General features: G+C 36.7%; 1 protein-coding gene across 1 annotated transcript; it reads right to left on the reverse strand.

Moving 5' to 3' along the window:
• On the reverse strand, window positions 1-26,041 carry LOC149813990 (ethylene-insensitive protein 2.2-like). Its single transcript, XM_089991745.1, has 9 exons — window positions 25,925-26,041; window positions 23,301-24,271; window positions 16,136-16,225; window positions 15,899-16,015; window positions 15,588-15,800; window positions 14,992-15,177; window positions 3,363-4,029; window positions 1,468-3,224; window positions 1-898 (listed from the first exon to the last, which is right to left on the reverse strand). The coding sequence occupies exons 2-9, from the start codon at window positions 23,562-23,564 to the stop codon at window positions 506-508; spliced, it is 3,687 nt and encodes a 1,228-aa protein (XP_089847871.1). The 5' UTR covers window positions 23,565-24,271; window positions 25,925-26,041; the 3' UTR covers window positions 1-505.
• Window positions 26,042-26,282: the final 241 nt, after the last annotated feature.

The following is a 26,282-nucleotide window of genomic DNA, read 5'->3' on the forward strand; positions in this document are numbered from 1 at the left end:
TTGACGTATGACAATTGTAATAAAATCAGATTCCCCAACAACCCATTGCCCCAATCAATGTCCCTATCAAGCAACCTCCTGACTGTCAGCTTTGCGTTTTTATGTCTTTACATGAGGTTAGTATTAAAACAACAAATTACAAACAGACAAGCTACATATTTTAGATAAATAGTAGCATAACACAAAAAACAACGAAGAGTGGACCAAGGCGACAAAATTAGCCATGGAATAAGCCTAGAAACAAAACCTTGCAGAGAGTGGCATAAACAGCTTAAACGTCCAAGACCCCATGTTTTGTTGGTTGGTCGCCGGAAAACCCCCAAAAAGGATGAGACAATTAGGCTATATTACAATCTATGAAACAAACAAGGGGAAAGGCTGAACCCCACTGCCTTATACTCCAGCTGAACACCCAGTCAAGTTACTTCCATGATAGCAAGTTCAACAACAACGGTCCCAGCAAGCCACGGCAGATGAAAACAGCATTATGATATTCTGAAGCAGCCTATGAAACAAATAAGGACGATCCCATTGATTGCGAACACCCCTTGATAGACCCACTGGAACCACCTTGCACACTACCTGATTTGTTTGAGAGCCGACGCTTGTATCGTTTTAGTACAGAAGCAAGGTTCTCTTTGCCTTTTGGAAAGGCAACATCACCAGCAGCTGTCCCTGTTCGGCCCTTGCGGGAAGCAACTGCTGTTTCCACATCCTTGATGATTTCTAGGAGCACACTCGCACTGGTGCATCTTCCACGCATGTTTCTTCCAGAGACCGATGAAAGCCCATTTGACACAGCAGAGCCAGGCCATCTGAAAGATGATGCAGGAATTTGAAGGCAGAAGCATGGGGAGCATGTTGGCCGGGCTTGAGAAAATGCAAGATCAAGAATTCCCTGTTTTTAAGGGGAAAAAATTTGCAGTCAAGCTTGCTTATCGATTAAGGTGTATTGATCTCTTTCTTTTCTTGGCCAATAAGCATGACCAATGTTGACCGCCATGACTAGGCATGAAGGCACCATATGACAGCAGTGCTCAAGCTAACATATTTTATTTACAACATAACTCTTTGTAAAGCAGGCAGAATCCATGTTAATGAATTTTGACATATTAACGATATAAAGAATCAGGGCTGTAACTGAGTAAATGGGTCATTAGTTACAGTTAACTATTTCGGTCCATTTCCATGATTCAGCAATGCAGAAAACACATATAAGAAAGCGCCCAAGCATCACTATCTTAGACCCCAATGGCAAGCAGGCCTGACATGGTAGTGGGAAACCATACATGGTAGCTCAGACACCATGGCCACGGCACTTACACAAGTGATTGCACTTTTCTGTTGTTTACGGACTGCACCTCTAATAAAGCCCAGCACTTTCTTCAATCACCATTCAAATAGTAATAGAAACTTTTAAAACAGGAAACTTAAATTGCCATAAATGGCTGAAAGTGCAGCATATACCTGAAGACGGTTGAGAACATACGTGTACTTTCCCCACAGCTCCGGCCTACTTTCCACTAGGGATAGATCCAAGATTCGGTGGATGCACCACACTCCAAAGCTGATAATGAGATCCACCTTCCATATGCACCCATCACCACAATGAGGAATGCTCGGCTCAAACTTTGCAAGCCTACCATCATCATCCCTTGTCACAGAACCAAACTTCAGATCAACTGCCATGTATAGTGACTCTGCAGCATGGATGCTGTGACTCAATTCCTGACTTTCCACTTGTTGAAGAAATCTTTCTCTTGCTGCCACCAGATCAATCAACTCCTCATCTGAACCACCATTCTGCTGGAAGAGCCACTCTGAACCTTCCAACCTTGAGAGCTTCACAACACAGAACCTGAAAGCTTGAAGCAACTCAGCCTCAGCTTCAGCATGAGAGACTTCTGGTGAACTTGATCTTATCCATCTATCCATGCCATTGGATGATCCACGATTACTTTGGGGTGTGCCAAATAACTGCTCAAATGGTTGCCTTAACCAAAAAGAGTTGGCCTCCATACAAGAATTTGTTTGAAGAGAAAAGGCATCCCTGTGGAGCTTATAGGGAGAAAGCTCATCAAAGGCCAGTGGAAATTTTTCCGTCCTCCACCTTTCCTGAGAAAGGGCAGACTGCCCAGGGCCAATAGTACCCATCCTTTGAGAAATTTTCTCCAATGATGATGGACCCCAACGAGAGATGCCAAGCCCAGAAATATCCAGCAGACTGTGGTACTTTTTGGAATAGACTGAAGATGCAGTGCCTTCAATGTTGGTCAAAGTAGGCTCAGCATGTCGTGCATCTGTCACCAACGTGTTTGACAATGTCTGATTTTGCAAATTTGAAGCACACACAGAGCCAAACCCATTCCTTGTTGATCTATAACCTACAGCATCACCATAATTTGAGGGAAAGGAACTGGACCCAGGTCCTGGTGGCTCCAAAGGATTCGTCCCCATCCTACCAAGGTAGGAAGATAATTGATAACCATGTACGGTTGCTGGCTGATAATCCGGACTGTCAAAACAAGGTGGCAAGCGCAAACTAGAATATCGACGCTCACTTATCTTAGTTGAGCTCCTGCTTGAGCCTTGTATGTATGCATCCAGTGATTGCATGGTAGAGGACCACGATGGTGACCCTTGGATGCCAAAGGAGGATTCTAAAGCGCTTGGCTTTCTCTGTTGCAGGAAGGATTCATAATCACCAGAGTTAGACAGGAAACTGGACCTCCACTCCTCCATTCCAGGAGATTCCAGTTTTGCTAAAGGTGGTCTCAGACCCAAAATGACATCTATCGTTCTTGCCTTTGCCTCTGTGGTAATTTGCCCATGAAAATCATACAGCTGGCCCCAGAACTCATCAAGAATTGAAGCTAATTGCCTTCTAGCTGCCCGACCCAATCCAGACAATCTAGAAACGCTTGCACTTCCACCACCCACTTCATCACTTTTCCCAGTGACACTCTTCAAAGATCCTGGCCCCTCGCTTGTCACCAATGATGAACTTCGTGGAACTCCTGCAGACAAATTGTCAGGTACCCAAACAACCCCATCACATTCATCCTTCTCAGGCCCCATATCTACCCCTACTTTTTCCATCCTCTCAAGGGTAACCTCTAAGCCGATTTCTTGAATGGTACTCGCATCAGGTAACCCACCTAACGGAACCTTATCCACAGCTGTTACAGGTGACAACCTGGTTACAGGTACTGATTCTGCAATACCTAAAGAGGAAAGCTGATCCTTGTCAACTTCGATAGGAAGACACTCATTGGAGTCTATAATATCTTCTGTAAAAACCTCACTTTCAACAACTGAATCAGCCCGAACAATCTGAACAGCCTTTTCTAAAGAATGCATACCTGTTCCAGGTTCTGAGTCTCCATCATCCCTGGTACTCTCCAAGTTAATGTCCTCCTTATCCATAGATGACCCCAACAAGGAGCTTTGGGATTCCCAATCCAACATTTGAATATCTGGCTTTTCACTTGCGGATTTTAAAGGTGTGGCAGCCAACCAAAGCATAAAAAAGAGTGATGCACAAGCAGTCACAAGTACAACAACAAACGGCAGCGTGATACTTCCACCCACATTCAGGTTATCGACCCATTCACTATCACCAAATAGCATTTCTATAACAAAGAGAATGCTTACAGCTAGCATCCCAAAGAAAGCAGACAGAGACAAGATTTTCACAGATGCAGGAATCTTGAATGAACCCATTATTGAGCTCGATGATGCTACCCGGAAAAGGGGAATCACAGAAGATGGAAGTTGTAAAGCCAGCATGACTTGAGAAAGAACAAGCAATTGATACATTCCTTCAGCTCCAAAATTATATACATAATAAATAATAGGGATCAAGGCAAGCACCTTGACCATCAAACGGTTCACCCTTACAGGTATTTTGGTGCCAAGGAGTCCATATAAAGATGCATGCACACCAACTGTACATGTCAAAGATGTAACTAGACTTGCAATTAACAGGGCCAGAAAAAACATTAAGGATGCTATGAAACTCGTAAGCACCTGTAGAAAGGAAGAACATGAAAGGATCATGGGAAATCTTGAAATACTGATGTACAAAATATGGTACACTCGAGCATCCAATAATTGAAGCAGAACAGACAAAATAAGATGGAGATCCAATTTCAGCCAGTAATTTGTTCAGAACTTCAAATAAAAACCAGACTCAATTTGAGTTAGGAATCAACGATGAACAAGCAATGACTTGTTCAGTGAAAATGGGCAAATAGGACGGTCAACTGAACAATATTTTAGAACTTTGTTTTAGCATATGAGAGTATAAGTCTAGCTTGAGGCATCAACATTTTAGAAAATCAAGCACCAATGCTTACTGCCTCATTGTCTACAAATATTTGTACTACAACTTGCATGTTGGAGCCACCACATCTGAAATCGATCGCATGCGTGATTTGGTGTCGAAGACATTCAGGATTATGTTTAGCAATTTCCAATTGTATAAGGATTAAGGATGCAGCCATTGGTTACTCTGCTTTCCAGGCAGAAAAAACGTTGTAGCATTGAGATGAAGAGGGATAGAAGACATACGGACAGAAGCACAAAAACCATAAAGTAATTGAACGCTTGGTGCACTCTTACTGACCATAGACACATATTGACTGCCAATATGTTTAACTCCATGGAGATTCTTATAGTCTTGCAGTTACCACATCCATATATGGGGTACTCAGGAATGGTCATTGACACTTAGAAGGGAAAAGGTAAAATTCTAAACACAATATATCCAACGTCTGATGTGGGGCCTCCTATAATAGCACATATCTTTGTTATCATGCAAAATTTTACTTTTGCAAGTCAACTAACCTTTTGAAAAAGGCTTTTAGAAAACTCGCCTCCGTTTTGAAAATTGCGAAAAAACTTGGAAAATTGGGATCCGTCTGTCGGTACGAGGTTCAACCATTCCTGGCGCCTTAACCAGGGGTAATCGAACCAAGAATTCTGTATGCCTTGCTTTGTTTAAATGTCCGAGGAATTATTTTAAATCCTAGAATGCAGAAAGGATCAAACACATATGTGATATGATTTGGAAAAGAGGTTTATTGAAAACACGATGAATGCCTGGAATTGTTGAAAAATACTTTGAAAGAAAGATATTTTGAAATCGATTTTCTGAAATTGAATTGCTAAAAGATCAAATGGTTGGTCGTGTAGCCTTGTGAGCTCATGCCTGATGCAACCTAAGTCTAAATGATGCATAGGTGCAGTTTCTGAAAATTTCTTTTGAAAGACTTTGAGAAAAATCATTGATGAATCCTCCTTGTTTTTATAGAATTCTTTTGACGAAAAGGGGTTTTTGTGCCTTATAGAATTCAGATAAAATAAATTCGCTATATATCCATGACTATGACGACAAATATATTTTGAATAATATCTCAGTTAAATTCTAAAAGGGAGGTTTTGGAAAACGATTTTAAAAGAATAAAAGTATGCAATGATTTTGAAAAATAACTCTGCCTGTGTATAACTGTTTAGTTATACACTATCGGTCCCAAGCCCGGATAAAGGAGGGTTGCGGTAGGCCTGTGACAGCCAGCATAAAAACTTGTCATACCTTATGAATATGAACCAATATGAGAATTTCGTTGGGGCGTTCCCTACTGAGCGACGCGCTGTACTCTATAGGCCCGGAGGCAGTGATAAATGGGCAAGGGTTGCTAGGTCGTCGCCCAGAAGCGACGCGTCACACCGGCGCCCGGGTGTGGTGTCAAATAGGCAAGGGTTCCCTCACTTTGTTGGACGGGTGGGGGTAAAGAAGTTAGTCCAAGACCATAAAATTAGGTTAGCCACTTGGAACATAGGGTCTTTAACGGGTAAGTTGGTAGAGTTAGTAGATGTTATGTGTAGGAGAAAGATTGATATTTTATGTCTACAAGAAACCAAATGGGTAGGTGAGAAAGCAAAAGTGATAGAACCTTGGGGATATAAGATTTGGTATACAGGAATAAATACGAATAGGAATGGAGTAGGGATTGTTATGAGTCGTGAGTTTATAGATAATGTAGTTGAGGTCCGTAGGAAGGGTGATAGGATTTTACTTATTAAATTAGTATTAGGTACGAATATTATTAATATTATTAGTGTTTATGCACCTCAAGTAGGTTTAGATGATTCCACTAAGCGTCAATTTTGGGAAGATTAAGATGGAGTAGTACAAGGGATATCTTATCGAGAAAGGCTTTTCATCGGCGGTGACCTTAATGGGCATGTAGGCATTAGTAGGGATGGATTTGAGAGTATCCATGGAGGCTATGGTATAGGAGAAAGAAACGATAGTGGAGAAAGGATTTTAGATTTTGGTTTGTCCTATGATATGATTTTAGCAAACACTTGGTTTAGGAGGAGGGAGTCTCACCTAGTAACATTTAAAAGTGGGGTTAATACGAGTCAGATAGATTTTTTCCTACTTAGAAAGAGAGATAGGGGTTGTTGCATCGATTGTAAGGTTATACCGGAAGAAAGTGTAGCTACACAACATAGAGTCTTAATTTTAGATCTTAGAATTAGACAATGCCGCAAAAGGGATAGACATAAGATAGATCCTAGAATTAAGTGGTGGGCACTGAAAGGAGCTAAACAAGGAATGTTTGTAGAGCGGGTAGTTAAGGAAGTTGATTGGTGTCTCGAGGAAGATTCAGAATCTATGTGGAATAAGATAGCGGGTGGCATGAGAAAGGTGGCTAAGGAGGTATTGGGTGAGTCTAAAGGCGGTGCACCGCTAGGTAAGGATACATCGTGGTGGAACGAGGATGTCAAATTAGCTATTAAGGTTAAAAGAGAGTGTTATAGAAATCTAAGTAAAAGTCGTGATAATGAGAATTTGGAGAAGTATATGATAGCAAAGAAGGAAGCTAAAAAAAATAGTTCGGAACGCGAGGGATAAGGTATATAAGGAGGTTTATGACAAGTTGGATACCAAAAAGGGTGAGAAGGATATTTATAGGATTGCAAAAATGAGAGATAGGAAATCGAGGGATCTGGGTATGGTTAGATGTATCAAAGATGAAACGCAAAGGGTTTTAGTCAAAGATGAGGAGATTAAGGAGAGATGGAAAGATTATTTTGATAAGCTATTTAATGAAAGTCATGCTCAGGATCTTGGAGACTTTTCCATTCCTTTTCATGAGATGAATCGTGACTTCATGCGCAAGATTCAAAAGAAAGAAATTGCAGAGGCTTTAAAGAAAATGAAATCAAGAAGGGCAGTTGGCCCAGATGGTATACCTATCGAGGCTTGGAAATGCTTGGGAGAGAAAGGTTTAGAATGGTTGACAAATCTTTTTAACAAGATTTGGCGGACAAATAAGATGCCTAATGAGTGGAGGAAGAGTACTTTGGTGCCTCTATATAAGAATAAGGGTGATATACAAGATTGCACAAACTATCGTGGTATAAAACTCATGAGTCATACTATGAAACTTTGGGAGAGGGTGATTGAGTCTAGGTTGAGGAAGGTTGTCATGATATCGGAGAATCAATTTGGTTTTATGCCTGGAAGATCTATTATGGAAGGTATACATCTTCTTAGACAACTTATTGAGAGAAATAGAGAGAGGAACAAAGATTTGCATATGGTTTTTATTGATTTGGAGAAGGCTTACGATAGAGTACCTAGGGACGTTCTCTGGTGGACAATGATGAAGAAAGGTGTTTCTCTCAAGTACATTAGTATAATAAAAGATATGTATGAAGGAGTAGTAACCAATGTCCGCACTTGTGGAGGGGTGACAACCAATTTTCCTATAACGGTTGGGTTACATCAAGGATCTGCTTTAAGCCCTTTCCTATTTGCTATAGTGATGGATGAGCTTACGAGATCAATTCAAGAAAATGTGTCGTGGTGTATGTTGTTTGCTGATGATATTGTTTTGATTGATGAGTCTAGAGCTGGGGTTAATGCTAAGTTAGAATTATGGAGACAGACATTGGAAGCAAGAGGTTTTAAGTTGAGTAAGAGTAAGACAGAATACATGGAATGTCGATTTAGTAAGCAACGAAATAGAGATGGGAGTGTAGTGAAGCTTGGTGAGCAAGAAATACCGGTGGATGATTCTTTCAAATATTTGGGATCATTCAAAAGTATGGAGAAATTGATGGAGATGTAAATCATAGGATAAAGGTTGGGTGGATGAAATGGAAGAGTGCAACTGGAGTGTTGTGCGATCGTAGAATGCCATTGCGGTTGAAGGGAAAGTTTTATAGGACGACTATTAGGCCCGCTTTACTATATGGTATGGAATGTTGGGCTGCCAAGAGACATCATATTCAAAAAATGAGTGTAGCTGAGATGCGTATGCTGAGATGGATGTGTGGAAATACAATAAAAGATAAGATTCGGAACGAGGAGATACGTAAGAAGGTAGGCGTTGCACCCATTGAAAATAAGATGAGAGAGAATCGTTTACGGTGGTTTGGACATATTCGACGAAGGCCTAATGATGCTCCAGTTAGAAGGATGGAGAAATGGGAAAATATATTAGTTAAAAGATGTCGGGGTAGGCCTAGGAAGACATGGATGGAGGTGATAGGAAAGGATATGAATGCTTTGAACCTCACCGAGGACATGGCATTGGATAGAAATGAATGGAGGAGAAGGATTCATGTGGAAGACCCAGAATGATTTTCTTTGTTGGTTCATATCGCCGACCCCAATTGTTTTGGGATGAAGGCGTAGTTGTTGTTGTTGTTGTTGTTGTTTGTTGTAATGATTTTGAAAAATAACCTAAGAGTGTAGGTTTTTTGTAACTTAAAAGAAATTAATAAATTTGAATTTCATTTGTATTCTGACTATGACCACAAATACGAATTCCATTAAGTTTATTAACTTCTTAGAAAAAGGTGCACGTGTCATTCGTGTTTCACTATTGTGGAATTTGAAAAGTGCATATGCATGACAAACCATAACAGTTAATATTGAAAATAAACTATATGCTTATGCAATTCTATCTATGCAGAAAAGTAAATTTCCATTGTTTTTGGTATTTGATTACAATTTACATTGAATAATGAAATAAAGAAAGAAATAAAAACATACAATCTTGAGTTTTTCTGTAAAATTAGCAAAAAGGTTAGAAGAAAAATGTAGGCTTTTCGGAATTTATCCAACAATATCTGGAATTTGAAGGATTTTATCCTGAAATAAGCCTTTCTCTCATGCACTCATAAAATAAAAATTCTAACTAAAATAAAAGATGATGCATGATTTAATAAAATATAAAACTAAACTGATTATAAAATTAAAAATTCAAAATTGAAGGCAAAATGACCAAAATACCCCTAAATTTTTATATTAATTGTAAAAACAGTGTTAAAAATCAGAGCTTCAGCAAACGGTTTTAAAATATGCCTAATCTGAAAACTAAGCGAATTTGAATCGATGACAAATCGGGTGGAGAGCACCCTGACATGATTAAGAAAATAATCAGAATATAAAAATATGAAAACTATTTATGAAAAATGAAATAAACAAGAAAAAGATCGATTTTGCCCGTATTTTTGCATAACAGGGCCCTTGCGGGAACCAGTTTTTGCAAAACAGTAAGATAAAATATCAAATGACCTTCAAAAATCATGAAAATTGACATGAACACTGTTAACAACCCTAAAAATAGCATACAATCGAAAAATAAATTTAATGAATATGCTAGAAACAAATATTAAATTAAAAAGTGAAATCAGGCTGCATAACAGATTATTCTGTATCTGTCACGATTTCAGATCAAAATAAAATATCAAACAGAGATGAAAATTCATGGATTTTTTCAAAGATAAACTAGACATGACAACGAAGAGATCCCTTTTTACGGATCAAAAAAAGCATCTCCGGTTAGGGAGATACGACTCCGGCAAGATGATCTTGATTCTGAACAATGCCTGACGATTCAAGAAAAGCATATTGTAGTTTCGGGTGAAAATCAGACGACCATAAAAAATCACCAAAATCACACTAAAGAAACTACATAAGCAGACGAAGAAGTCACTTTTTATGGATCGGAAAGATCATCTCCGGTTAGGGAGATATGACTCCAGCAAGATGATTCTGGATCTGAACAACGCTTGACGATTCAAGAAGAACAGGTTCTGATTTCGGGTGAAAATAAATAGTAAACGATCGTCAAAAATCACAAAAATCACACGACAGAAACTAGACATGATGACAAAAAAGTCACTTTTTACGGATCTAAAAAACGATCTCCGGTTAGGGAGATATGACTCCGGCAAGTTGCTCTTGATTCTGCACAGCATTTTGATGGTGCAGAAAACAGGTTTCGGTTCTTGATTTTAAAAATGGGTCAGCAAATGCTCAAAAAATCGTGAAATTTTGCCAAACTCACGTAAACATATGAATATATCCCTCATAAAAAATTCAAATCGAAACGACGAAAAAATGCACATAAAATAACGATGGTAATGCGAGGCCAGAATCAAGATTTATGCAGGACTGTTAAAGAAAATTAAAAACCTAATCTAACATGCATAAAGAAAAGAAAATAAACAAAAGTCAGAACGATCTTGATGATATATGGATGCAACCAGCAATGCAAAACTTAGATCTATGGTGCTCATGAATAAACTAAAATAAAGAAAACGAAAACCGCAAGGGATTCGCTTTGATGTAGTCGATTGAAGGGGGACTCGATTTTATGAAAAACCGAGTTCCAGCTCCATGGTGACTGTAAAGAATAAAAACACAGCATGATAATAAAAGTAAAAGCAATGAAATAAAAGAGAAGAGTTATCCATGATCTTTCTCCTTGGCTGCAACCAAAAGAAAGAAAAACAAAAATAAAAAGAGAAGATGGAGGGGGCAGCAACTAGAGGAAAAAGGAGAGAAAGAAGAAAAGGGAGATCAAGAAGAAAGAAGGAGAGAGGATGGGCTGATGGATCTGATGTCCGGACGTCTCCCCCTTTACCCTATTTATAATAATTTTTAGAAAGAGATAAGGGATTCTAGAGGTTTAACTAATTAACCTAATTAACACATAATTAGAAAAATTAGGGAGGGCGATTTTCCTAGAGGAGTCCTAATTGAATTTATTTTTGACTTTTCTATCTCTAACCTAATTAAAACTCTAAAGAAAATCTCCAAATGTGGCGCCACCTAGGTGGGGCCCACATTTGATTTCAAAACCATTAAAATAAATAGAGGTTTAAAAAGTTAAAAACAAAAGACAAAGTTAAAAAGATAAAAAGCGAAAATAGCGAAAATGGAGTTCTAAATCAATTAAACTTCTGAAATAAGAAAGACCAAATGAAATAATCAAAGAGGTGATGCCACCTAGGTAGGTCCCATCTAATGTGAATTGAATTGGATCTAAGATCCACTTTAAAATTTGAGCTTGATAAAAATCAAAATCAAAATCAAAATCAAAATCCAAATCCAAATCCAAATCCGGATCCAAATCTGACACATTAAAAAAAGATATTTTTCTGAAAAAGGTACTTCAAAATATCAAATGTAAAGCACTGGGTTTTAGATTTAAAAGATCAGTTTTGAACTCAGGTTTGAAATTAGAAGAATGTTTGAATTCGGATCTGGATCCAAAGTTTTAAAATAACAAATGGATATAGATCTTAGACCATGAGTCTGATCCATGTTTGAAAATAATGAAAGATCCTGAATCAAAGATAAGATTGGAAAATAAATCCTGGATTAAAGATAGATTTAGCAAGTGAATCCTGGATATTGAAGAAGATTTGAAAAACAGATCCTGAATCAAAGATAGAAACTGGATTCGAGATATTGAATAAGAATTGAAAAACGGATCCCGAATAATAAATGATTGGATCCTGGATATCTGATGAGATAATCCTGCTTCAGAAAATAAATTGGACTCTGGATATAGATAATAAAGTGGATTGAATAAAAGGATCCAGGTCCGGAATAGAGAATGGATATTGGATATCATATCCGATATTGGATCCGATGTTCGAATTGGAACATGAAACGGATCTCGGATATAGATGTAATTTCAAAAAAGGAATTGATCCGAGTTTGGACTAGAAATTGATTGAATGGCCACTCTGAATAGAAATGACCAAGATCAGAAATGATTTTTCCCTGTAGGGCGAAGAGTGACACTTGGAAGACCGGTTTGAATAAGGTTGAACTGAATTGAACTGGGTTCTAGGGTTTCTAAACTCAGATGAACTAAAAGGACACTGACTCAACTAGATTCCTAGACCAAATGATTAAAAACAAATACAATTCTCAGTGAAATGATGAGAAATTCACTATGATTGAAGTGAGCAACGAGAATGTACTGAGTGTGAGCTAAAATGACACTCGACTATACTGAAGTGAACTAAATCTGGAGCTAAATCCTAGTTGGGCTAACTGGGGTTAGTTTAATTTTAGCTGAATTGAGCTAAAATGGATTCCAACAATGTGGGAAGCAAGTTTGAACTAAAACTGGACCACTTGAACTCCTGGTGAACTCAAGTTAGACACAAGGGAATAGGATCTACTGAGCTTGACTGACTTTGGGATAATTAGATGAAATTTGAGCTAGAAATGAGCTCATTTCACATGAAATGAACCAAATTTAGCCTGAATGAAATGACACTACTCATCGTGAGCTCAGAGAATCTAGAAATGACTGACATTCTAACTCTTCTGAACTTAAAATGAGCTTTGATGGGTCTAACGGACAAGGGTCTAAGATAACCTAAGGGTAAAATAATAATTTTACTGATAAAATAGGGTAAAATGATACCTAAACTGAAATGGACATTGAGGTTAGACTTCTACACTGCACTACTAAGATGGTTGAAGTGAAAGGAGGGTATCCGGAATAGACCTGAAAAAGTTGAGGTGTTTACAGTTGCCCCTCTTTGCTACTAAGCTGGTTGAATGATACCTAGACTAAAAATAAACCTGGAGGTTAGACTCCTACACTGTACTACATGATCGATATCTATGAAAGGGGGGTGTTCGGAATGGACCTAGAAAATTTGGGGTGTTTACAATCTTCCAGAGAAAGCACACATCATCATTGTACCAGGGCATATCAATTCTAGTAAGAGACAGTCAATTGCTTTAGATGCTGCAGCATTGTTGTAGGACACATGAGGAATGGTAGTGGACTCAGTACAGATAGAACTAGCAAGTGGAACAAAACCTAGATCAAGTGGTGATCTCTGCATGCCTAAGTTGCTGAAACCAGAGGATGTTACGTCGTCAACTCCAATAGATGATGTTGTTCATATCAATGAACTTCAGAGATCTCCTAGTGGTCTCTTTTTATTATTTTTGGATCTTCTTGGACTCAATGTACCAAAATGGGATCATTTTAATTCTCTCAACCACAAATCCCATCAGGAAGAAACACTTATAATGATAAGGCCTTGTATGTCATGGATTCCTAGGATTCTTTCAAAAACATAAAATGTCATGGATTCATACGAGCAGTAGTAGCAATAATAATTTAATGATGGACTACCCCATCACAGCCCCAGCTCCCCCGACACACACACACACACACACACACACACACACACACACACACACACACACACACATATATATATATATATATATATATATATATATATATATTGGGGGGGAGGGGGTGGTTTTGGATTGAGTCAAGATCCATAACCATAAACACTTAAATAGCATTTTATCAACCCTAAGATAAAAGAAAGTTTATAAATTTGGGAGAACAATTTCCCCCTTTTTAAAGAGCCTTATGACCCCCACTCCCTTTCTCTCTCCATCATGAAGAAGCAGCAGCAGCTGAAGGAGAAACACAAACAGAAAAAAAAATCAGATGCCGATATTGGGTTAGGGACAAGCCTACCTGATCCAACCATACCCGTGTCGACATGGGTACTGAGGGCTACAGGATGCACCCATGCTACGTGGATCCTATGTCTTCTCTTAGTTCATGCAATTAGATGATTAAATTCTGAACAATCAACAAAATATGCAAAAACCTATGTTCAGCTTACTCATATTCTATGTCAATTGGCCATTACTAAAAAGTCAAGATGTGACCAAGTATAAATAATTTGAACATCATATGAACCATAGCGGTCATTCTAACCATGGAACAATCCTCAGCCAAACAGTATTAACATTATAAAGTTGATGACACACGAGGATATGCTACCATTACTTGTGCCTATTACAATGGCCACAAGTTCAAAGCATGTTTGATAAATGCTAATGGTACCCTGTGAACTATGTCACATAGGTGCGGGTGTGGGTGTGGGTGTGGGTATGGGTATGGGTGCGGATACGGCGGTGCGCCACTTTAAAAAAACTTGGGTGCGGGGCTATATATATGTATATATATATATATATATATATATATATATATATATATAATTTTTAACATTTTTAAGTTAACACTATGTGTATTTGTGTGCATTTATGTATTTATATATATATAATATAGATAAAAATGGACTTGATTAGGGTTAACTGAATCTACTTTTGGATAGAAATGGACCTCAGTGTGGTTGACTTCACCTAACATAAAGAAAGTTGTGTCCAAGTGTGGCACCTGCCTGGGTGCGGGTGCGACGCGGGTGCAGTGCCCTGTTAGAAGAGTCCGTGTGACATAGCCTGTGAACCATTATATGTGGAATACAGAAAGATAGCCTACTTCTCATAAGAAAACAAGACCATTCCAATTCAACTGGTTAAGATGAACAGCTAACACGTCATCCAGCAGACTGACTACAAATTTCAGTGTAAAAAAGGAAGATATGATGTATAACATCTAACTCACTCCATTACAAAATTTAAGAACATGGAAGTTTGAACATAACGTGTACTAATCACTGAAATTCATCTAGATAGAGATGCAAAAGGTTATAAAGTTATACAAATCAAAAATATCAAAGAGGACACGCATTCAGAGGTATCACATACAGCACACAATATAACCCATAGACAATCAAGAAAATTAATCAGCCAGATAATCTTAAAAAGATAGGAACCTGATCCAATAGAAGAAGTGCATCCTGAAACGCAAGCACTGCAAGTCCTGCACCATGGAAGGTTGATACTGCTAAACTCATAATGACATAATTTACCAGAAAAATGGCACTGAAAACGAATGTGATGGCAAAAAAGTGGTCATGGCACAATGTCCCAGTAGAGACATTTGATGACATCTGTTGCGTCTGCATGAAAAATAAGCTCATTGGAAATAGATTTATTCAAAATAATAAGGAAATGTTTTTCTAGACATACATTTTTTTTTGTTGAGTTCAACCAAGTCAAATACAACTTAAGACAATGGTCAGGCCAACCCATGGTGGATGGATCAAAATTGACTGACCTTATAATAGCAAAGGAAAACTTTGCAACATCTCTCTCTCTCTCTCTCTCTCTCTCTCTCTCTCTCTGATGATGATGATGATGATGATGATGATGATGATGATATCGTTTCTTTCTTTTCTGTTTTGTCTATATAAGTGGAAAATGAATCTGAACTTGATCAGTTTCTAATTGCCATTAAATTAAGAGATGTCAAAGTAAAATAGAAGCAAACAGAAAGTAATTGAAGCAAAATAGGAAGCCTTGAGCATACCTGGATAAGAGATGAATGAATGTAGAAATTGTGAGGCAAGACACTAGCACCAAGACCAGCCATGACTGTATACAAACTTTCTCCCCTCACTCTTGGTAGAATTCCATTCGTAACAAATGGAACCTCTGGTTGATTAACAAGAATTACAAGCACATAATAAAGCAGAATAGAACCTGCAATAAACACAGATAATGCCTCCGATCTTCGTTTTTCCTAGATGAAGAAACACCGACATTCATGAGTCCATGACACTGTACGAACATGAAAAACACCATAAAAAAAGAATATGAAAGAAGTCTGTAGAACCATACCAGAGATTGAGAATCAAGGATGAGAAGAATCAGTGTAGCATCAATCACTGTAAGAAAGACACAAGTTAACAGGTCCAACCCCAGTAGAAGATTGAGCCCTTGAGCAATGCCCAGAATCTGACAAAATATTGCAAACATAAGATAAAAGTAATGCAAAAATTAAATTTTTTGTAAATGTGATGCATCTTGAACTATATGAAAGTCAATGAAAGAAAGATAAACAAAAAGAAAGAGTACCATGGTCATATCCGATATAATTGCCAATAATTCTATCTGAATTCCCAAAAATACGCATATCGGTGCATCATACTCCTCACCACAGATCTGCTTCAACAAATCAACCAACAAAGGAATGCAGAAAATTACTATCAGAATACACGCGGAAATATACTAAAAGACTGACTTATATCCCAACCATCAAAAGCATCAAGCAAAATCAGGCCACGATTATAGGTAACTTGGTCCCACCATGAGAACAGGGATTAGTTACCAGCATCACAAAGATTGGTCCTAAATTCATGATTGCCATGTTATATGGCTTAAGAGGCACACGACTTTTACACTTTTTACCAATTATCTTTTCATTTATTCATTCTTCTTCCATTTTCCCCACCTCTTTTTCATGTTTTCTTTCCCTCAAAGAAAAAAGAGAGAAGCAAGTATATGAGAAAGACAACACAAAGGTTAATGACAATTGTGATCACTCAATCATAAAGTGCATAGCTATGTAACACGGACTCTTCTAACAGGGCACCGTACCCGCGTCGCACCTGCACCCATGCGGGTGCGACACTTGGACACGGCTTCCTTTGTGTTAGGTTAAGTCAACCACACCAAGGTTCATTTTTATCCAAAAGTAGATTTAGTTAGCCCTAACCAACTCCAGTTTTATCTATAATATATATATATATATATATATATATATATATATATATATATATATATATATATATATATATATAAATACATAAATGCACACACATACACATATATATATATATGCACCTCCGCACCAGTGTGGTGCTACTTTTTATCGATGAGGAATAGCAATTTTAGATTGTTAATTTGATTTATTACATGAATTTATGCATGATATGATAATTGCTTTTATTTCATTAGTGTTAACTTAAAACTGTTAAAAATTTTATATATATATATATATATATACTCCCTGCACCCCCTACCAAAGTTTTTTTAAAGTGCCGCATCACCACATCTGCACCCGCACCCACACCTATGTGACATAGGTGCATATTTATTACGTTCTCAAGCCCCTAAGCCACGAGATGCAGTACCCATGTCATTTGGTCATGTTCCAATTGTAATGAAATAAGAGATATCCCTAATCACAAAATAATAATGCCACTAATGGGCAAGATACACAAAGTCACAAGGCCACTAATGGGCAATAAAACATAAAGATGCAAGGTGCTTAAGCACAATAACACAAGAGAGCATAAATAAATAATGATTTTATTGAAGAAAAGTTCATAAGAAAGAACACATTGAGAGGGGACGAGGTCCCCTATTTATACACAAAAGGGGAGCTCTATAGAGCTGTTGGGAGCTCCCCAGCAGTCACATTTGTGACCGTTGGGAGGATCCCAACAGTCCTATAAACATGGACTAGTTTGTCCATGGTCAAAAGTCAAAAAGAAAAAAGTAAAAAAAATAAGAAAAAGAAAGAACCGTCCTTAGTGGACTGTGCTAATTACATAAGAGCAAAAAGACAAAAATACCCCTGAGGATGCATGCATAACATACATAACATACAATACATACAATACATACATACATACATAACACCCCTCCTCAAACTTAAGGTGAAATCACTGAAAGTTTGTTAAGAAGAATAATAAAACGAGGAGTAGGAAGACCTTTGGTGAAGAAATCTGCAAGTTGATATTCTGAAATGACATACGGCAACAAAATAGTTCATTTTAAATATTCATCACGAACATAGTGGCAGTCCATCTTAATGTGTTTGGTTATTTCATGGAAAGTATGATTGTTTGCTATATATATTGTACTTTTGTTGTTGCAACACATCTTCGAGGATTTGGAGATGAAAATTCCCATGTCTTGCAGAAGAGGTCTGAGTCAAACAAGCTTTATTGTTGTTGTTGCCATTGCACGATATTCTGCCTCAGTTGAAGATAACGAGACATTTTGTTTCTTACACCTCCAACAGATCAACGAATCCTCTAAAAAAAATACAAAAACCAGTAATTAAAATGCTATCATTTGGGTTACCACCCCAGCCAACATCAATATAAGCAGTTAAATCTAAAGATGAGGAAGAGGATAAAAAAAAACTTTTGAGATAGTGTTTTTAATGTATCGCACAATCCTCATAACTGCAGTCATGTGCATTGTGGTAGGGCATGCTGAAACTAACTTGTATAAACGACATGAGTGATATCAGGTCAGGTGATGGAGAGGTAGGTAAAAGATTCAATCAATTGACGATATGGAGTAGGATCTTCAAGCAATACGCCATCTTTAAGTCTTAAATTTGCATTTATGACTTTTGAGGTCTCCACATTTTCATCTGAAACTCCTGACCTAACACATATATCGACAGCCAATTTTATCTGAAAGAAAATATATCCTCTAGGAGAGTAGGCAACCTCAATTTCTAAAAAATATCGCAAAAACCCCAAGTCAGATATATCAAAAGTCTTCTTTAAAATTGATTTAATTTCAATAACATTTTCTTTGTCATTTCCTGTGATGATCATATCATCAACATATAAAAGAAGAATCACAATTGTAGTACCCGTTTTCTTGACAAAGGGAGCAGTATCAGTATAACAAGAGATAAATCCCAAATTAACCAAAACATTACTAAATTTATCATATCAACCCTTAGGGGCTTATTTAAGACCATACAAAGCCTTTTTAAGTTTTAAAATTTTTTCATTTAAATTCACCCCTGGAAGAGGTTCCATGTAAACCTCTTCACCAAGTTCTCCATTTAAAAAAGTATTTTTAACATCTAATTGAAAAATGAACCATTTTTTAATAGAGGTAATGACAATAAGAGTTCGAACACTAGTCATTCTTGCACGGGAGCAAAGGTTTCCTCATAATCTATTCCATATTCTTAGGCAAACCCATTGGTGACTAATCTTGCTTTATATCTTTCTAACGATCCGTCACTTTTGGTTTTTACTTTAAACACCTATCTATATCCTATAGGTTTCTTGTCTAAAAGAGGATCAACTATTTCCCATGTGTTGGCCTTCCTAAGAGCATTAAGTTCTATTTTCATTGCTTTATTCCAATGAGGGTATTGTTTGACATCATTATAATGTGATGGTTCACAATAAGAGTGAAAAGTTATTAAACATACTCTAAACTTTGGAGAAAAAGAGTCATATGATACAAATCTACTTGGAGCACTAAAGATCCGATTTGATGAGATTATTATAAGGGTATGTTTTGAGAGAACTTGTAAAGGGAACATGGGTGATTACACATGCATATCATTTGACACATTTTCATTCAAACTTTCATGTTGAGGACCAACTTCATCAACAATCAATACTAGAGTTATTATTCGAAGTATCAAACACCTCAATAGAGTTAGATTCATCATGTCTTGGTAATAGATCAAATAGAAATGAATAATCAATTTTTTCTTTAAGTCCATTGTTATCAAAACCATTTTCATTTTCAAGAAAGGTGACATCTTTTGAAACATAGAGCCTGTTATTTATTGGATCAAAACATCGGTAACATTTTTATTTTCACCATATTCCAAGAAAACATATTTAACGGCTTTAAGAGAAAATTTATCATTTTTATGAGTAAGTACGTAACACTTACAACCAAAGATTCTTAGTTTTTTAAAATCGAGTTATTTTAAAAAAAAATCAAAAGGAGAGACATTTTGTAATGAAGACGAAAGAATTCTATTTATTAAGTAGGTTGAGGTTAAAACAGCTTCGGCCCAAAAAAATTAGAAGAGTCCTAGTAGTTTCTATTATATGTATATGCTTTCTTTCTGCTAACCCGTTTTATTGCAGAGTTATAGGACAAGATCTTTGATGACAAATTTCATTTTGTTTCAAGTAGCTTTGAAAATCACTTGACATGTACTCACCTCCTGAATCCAATCTAAGAATGGATATGTTGCTAAGAAATTGATTTTTAACCATTGAATGAAATTCCTTAAAGAAAGAAAACAAATCAAATTTAAGATTTAGAAAATAAATCCATGTGTATCTCTTAAAATCATCAACGAAAATAACAGAATATGAATAACCTCCTTTTGATATGACCGATGAAGGACCTCATACATCTGAATGCAGTAATTCAAAAGGTCGAGTAGAAATAAAGGTTCTATTAGGAAAGGGCATAGCTTTCATTTTTTTTAAAATGCAATCTTTACATATATATCTTTTTCATTACAAATATTTTCCAAAAAAGGAAAGATATACATCTTTGAAAAACTAAGATGTCCAAGTCTCATATGCTAAGTATCAATATTTTTGTCTTGTATATAATTACAAAATGACTTCGGTGGAAGGGACAAAAAATTCATAAAGTAAAGGTCGCCTCTTCTATGGCCTTGCCCAATCTTTAGATGAGAAAAAAAAAATTCAACCATGATCGAAAATTTGATAAATAGAAAAAAGATTTAAATTTAACTTTGGAACAACTCTTATTTTTGGAACAAGAAATCTTTTAGAGTCAAGTATTCCAACACTATTTATTTTTAAAGAAGTTTCATCGTTTGTTGAAACGTAAGATGAAGTAGAATTAGTGAGAACTTCAGAAAGAGCATTCTTATGAGGTGTTATATGAAAGGAAGCACCCAAGTCAAGAATCTACATACTTGCAGAATATTAAGAAGATGCAATGGCGGCACCTAACGTAAAAGATGATTTTAGAAGTTGTTGAAGTGCCTCTGATATTTTACTGTCTTTGATATCTCCTCCATTTTTACATGATTCTTCTTTCTTGAGCGTGATTTCTCTAACGAAAGCGATTTTGCCTTTAAGCTTTGGACATACCGGTCTAATATGTTCTGATTCATTACAATAGTAGCAAATAGCACCCTTTCTATATCCACTATTGTAATTAGATCCATTATTATAGTTATTTTGTTTTACAAAGTGAGGGGGCTTATAGGCCCTTACATTGGAACCCGACTTAGTAATGGCCAAAATATTATCGTTTTTATTTGTCATGCCAAGGCAAGTTTCCTCTTGACATACCTTAACAAGAGAATCCTCAAGAGGCATAGCCTTAGTTCTATGAAAAAGAGAAGACTTCGCTTGTTCAATTTCAATCTTAGACCATGAAAGAATTGAAAAAAGTGTTCCTTCTCAATTTGCTCTCTTCTAATCTCAACATTTTCGGGGGCCACCCATTTTGGCTCAAGTGCTAATTCATCCCAAAAAGGAAACAAAATGTTAAAATAATCCTGAACATGCATATCTCCTTGCTTAGTGGATTTAATCTCGTCTTGACAAAAATATTGTCTAGCAAGATCCTTTTAGGTATACATGCTCTTAAAAAAGAACCAAGCTTTATTGGCTCTTCTAAATTTAGTGTTGGCACATATTTTTATGTCTACCATTATTTGATGTTCATGGATGGCTTTATCATGATCATCTCCAACAAGAGCTTTGACAACACCTTTTTCGACTTTGGTGAGCTTTAACGATGGTTCAAGATAATTACCCATCACAAAGCCCCAAAGTTTCTTTCCTCTAAGATGATTTTTCATGGCCAAGGCCCACATCAAGTAGTAAGATCCATTGAGTTTGAAGGAGAGTTCGACTCTTGATTCATGTTCCATGACGATAAAAAAGGAGGTGAAAAGGAAGAGAAAACAACACACCTTAGTCACGATCTTCAATCTCCACAACCAAGTCTTCTAAGATCAAAAGAACCCAATAAGCTCTAATACCATGTAATGAAATAAGAGATAAGAGATATCCCTAATCACACAATAATAATGCCACTAATGGGCAAGATACACAATCACAAGGCCACTAATGGTCAACAAAACATAGAGACACAAGGTGCCTAAGCACAATAGCACAAGAGAGCATAAATAAATAATGATTTTATTTAAGAAATTCTCATAAGAATGAACATATTTAGAGGAGACAAGGTCCCCTATTTATACACAAAAGGGGAGCTTTATAGAGCTATTTGGAGCTCCCCAACTGTCACATTTGTGACCGTTGGGAAGGATCCCAACAATCCTATAAACATGGACTAGTTTGTCCATGGTGAAAAGTCAAAAAGAAAAAAGTAAAAAAATAAGAAACAGAAAGAACAGTCCCTAGTGGACTGTGCTAATTACATAGGAGCAAAAAAACAAAAATACCCCCGAGGGTTGTACAATATATATATATATATATATATATATATATATACACAACTTAACACCAATCTCCTATGACATTTCCTTTATATAGGTTCAACTAAATCATTTGTAAATCATTGGACTACCCTATTATGAAGCAATCCACCGAGAGAATTTAGTTCTTTTCTCACGAAAATATCAATAAAATTTTTGGATTAAATGAAAATTGGGAATATGAATTTCCCGTTAGAATGATGTTAATATCACATGAAATTCAAAGTTTCAAACTATTCATATTTTGAAATTCTCAACAGGTTCTTGGATATACATAATCAGAAACTAAAGTGTTCGCAACAACAATGACCATGTTTATGTTTCAAACATTTATTTTTGTGATTATTATTTCAAATAAATTTCCAACTTTTTTGCATTTTTTTTTTTTTACAATTTTTTTATGACTATGGCTATGTCACACAGACACTTCACTTTGCATGTGTATCTTGTATTGACACGACACGACACTCGGACACGATATGACACTTGATCAACATAGTCAAACCAGTTTCACACACATTCAACATTGTGTCATTAACTTTATCTATTTTCTTTTATGATCTTATTTACTTATTTCATATTCACATGGATATGGATGTGGGAGCAGGACACGATGCGGGTACGCTTAGTACAATACAATAACTTTCAAAAATTAAGACACGGACACCACAGTACACACACATAGATGTATGTGTGTGGTGTTTTCTTCTGTTTTAAACTTCGAATTTATGCGTACAAAGGGCTTAATGACAATCATATCCTCAACTCACACATATGTCAACAGTTGGGATGTGAAGAGGAATATGACAAGTGCCTTGTAAAAAAATAATGTCAAAAGAAAAACCAAAATTTTAGTTTTTCAAATATGAAAAATCAAAGAGACCTTCATTTATAGAAAGGTTTATATTTGAAGTAAAAAAAATCCATCATCACATGGTCCAAATCAGAGTTACATTAGAGGTGCAACATAAACAGCAGATACACAGAATAGGACAGTAATAGCAAAATGAAGAGATATACCTGTGCGAGATTCTTCCCAGTGACAACACGAATGCGAGCTGCAAGGGACTGACAAAGAATTGCAGTGCAATTGAAGATGAAGACAAGCAACACAAAATCAAATCCAAAATGAGCACCACCTTCAATCAAAGCAGCCCACTTTCCAGGGTCTATATATCCCACAGATATCAGAAACAAAGGTCCAAGAGATGGACCCAAGCGTGACAAAACACCAGGCTTATGCACTGTATTGGATGTTTCTGACTCCATTGTGCTCTGGAACATCTGTCCAAAATAGTACCAGCTTTTGGAATGCAGGAATCAGCAGGTGATCCAACTAAGTACACTGTCTGCAGCAGGTTAGCATAAAAGTCACATCATTCAAGAAATTGTACTGTCCAAAATACAGTTTGGCTTCCTCAGATCCAAAAGGAGATAGAGTAAACTGAACGAAGCCCGTAAGATAATTAGAGAAGGGTGGATTCCTCAAATTCTTTTAACTAGAAACAACCTGTATCAATTGCAGCCAAAATTATTCCCTTACGGGAGAGGACAAGATCCCTTTACAGCCCATCCAACGGACACCATAACCCAACAATCAACCACAAAGCAACAAGGACAAAGAAAACTGATTGTGCTCTTTCAGATCAATGCTGCATAATGCAATACATGCTCTCAAGCAACCATAATTGACTTTTGAACACTGCATCACAAGTACTGCAAAGATTAACATGAATGGTAATACACCCACACAACTTCCCATGGAAGTACACGAGCTTGCACCATAGCATCCTCGCTGACCTCATGCCCCTTTAGATGGCAACTGGTAACTTCACCTTCAAATGCACTTTTGGTTGTAGAATAAAGCTAGGATTATGTCATGCTGCGGAACAAAAGATCAAAACAAGCACTTTTCAGGATATCAATTCTTCCTTTCCATTCTCCTGTGCACACTCCAACATGTTCTAGACAAATTCTTACTTGCTGATATCCTAAATGCACCAAAAGGTTTATGTTAGAAGCCACACTTCTTTACCCATGCAATTACTAACCACATCAAGCCACTCACACTTTTAAGAAACCATGGATGAATTTAAGACCATGCATGAAAAAAATGACATTACGTAAAGCCACCTATACTCTTTAGAAACCATGGATGAATCTGAGACCACTCACAAAAGAAACGTGCACATACAGGGAAAGACACATATAAGAAACACAATAGTACAGGTTGTATCATATGAACAGACTCTAAACTGCCGTTTCTATTACCAGAAGATCCACGGAAAAGTTATGATTCCTGCAAAAGCAACCACCATATCCCGATCAACTTGCCACAAAAATTGAGAATTAATGGTCAAAGAATCAATCAAACCCGACTAAGGGTGGAGCAGATAGAACTAGATGCCCTCAAAGAGTAAAATCCCCAAGAAAACCACTCAGTGATTACTATACCAAGGAAAACTTTTCCACTTCCCCATTCACTCCAACAACGGAATACAGTCTAGCCACTTAAACGAAAAACGGCAAACCCAAGTACTGGATTTCAAACAACACCCTGTTGTCCCCATCACAGTTTATGTATCGGATCCCACCAGATGCTAAAAAAACCACGTTAAATCATAGTAATGACCAGAAAGAAAATGCAAGCAGAACCATGCACCCAAACCAAAACACAGGATCACCAACTCAAGAAAAACCCCAATTTTCATAGACAACACCAAAAGCTCGTCTCACAAAAAAATCTTGAAACCAACCACTTTTTTAAGCTCAGTTTCCCGGTCATAATCCCAACAAAATGCAAGTATCCGCAATGAAACACAAGAAGAAAGATAAAAGTAAAACCAAATAAAAAAGAAAAACAACACTGTACCCTGATTCCCTAAACCCTAAAATGGAACCCCAGGGATTAACAAGAAAAACAGATAGCCTTAAAAAAAAATTAAAAAGGACACCAGACCTATATATTTTCAAAAAAGCACAAAAATAATCGCCATCGTCATCATCATCATCAATATATATATATATATATATATATATATATATATATATATATATATATATATATATATATATATATATATATATATATATATATATATATGTGAGAAATGGAAACCTACAAAATACAAAATCTACTAAATGAAACATGATACTGAATTTCCAGTGTTGAGAAATGGAAACCTACAAAATACAAAATCTACTAAATGAAACATGATACTGAATTTCCAGTGTTTTTTTTTTCGAAATTCCGACCCCATAGAGATGTGTTCAGCACGATTGATTTACTAGAAATCAACAATTGGGTCATGCATTTTGGATGGAAAAGATGGTATTTGGAGCCTCGAAAATTTATGAAAATTGTAAGCCCTTGATTTTTTAAACCTTACACAAACCTATCAATGCATGGGAATCAAATGTTCCAAGAAGTGATTCCTATAAAAACAAGCATATAGATCACATCTGTACGGTCAGAATTTGAAAACACACCAGAAATTTATGAAAATCTAATAGCATGTTTTATTTAGTAGGTTTTCATTATATATATATATATATATATATTCAATAACGATCAAATTTACCAAAAAAAGGAAACAAAGAACGAGACAGAGAGAGATGAGATGAAGGGAAGAAAAGGAGAGAACCCAAAAGGAGGGCGAGTCGAGAGTCGTCCGATCGATGCCCGGAATCGATGCGAGGGAAAGCAAGCAGTTGGCCGTGTCGGTTCCAAGACGAGAAAGAATAAGAAACACCATCACAAGAAGGGGGCAAAAAAAAAAACAAGCGGGAGAAATGGCAAAGGCAAAAAAAGGAAAGAAAACGCCCCAAGAAAAGAAAAATGGGGAAAAAAAAAAGATGTCAAGAGCAAAGAGCCAAATAACAAAATTTCCATATACCGCTTCCGTCTGTAATTAATATTCAGTTAAACTGACGATAATAAAAAATAAGATAATGGCCCTCCTCGCCTTTCCTTTCTATTATTTTTTCCGTATAAAGCGAAGG

Source organism: Nuphar pumila, chromosome 16 (genome assembly GCF_984573655.1).
Source record: "Nuphar pumila chromosome 16, dmNupPumi1.hap1.1, whole genome shotgun sequence".
Taxonomy (NCBI): domain Eukaryota; kingdom Viridiplantae; phylum Streptophyta; class Magnoliopsida; order Nymphaeales; family Nymphaeaceae; genus Nuphar; species Nuphar pumila.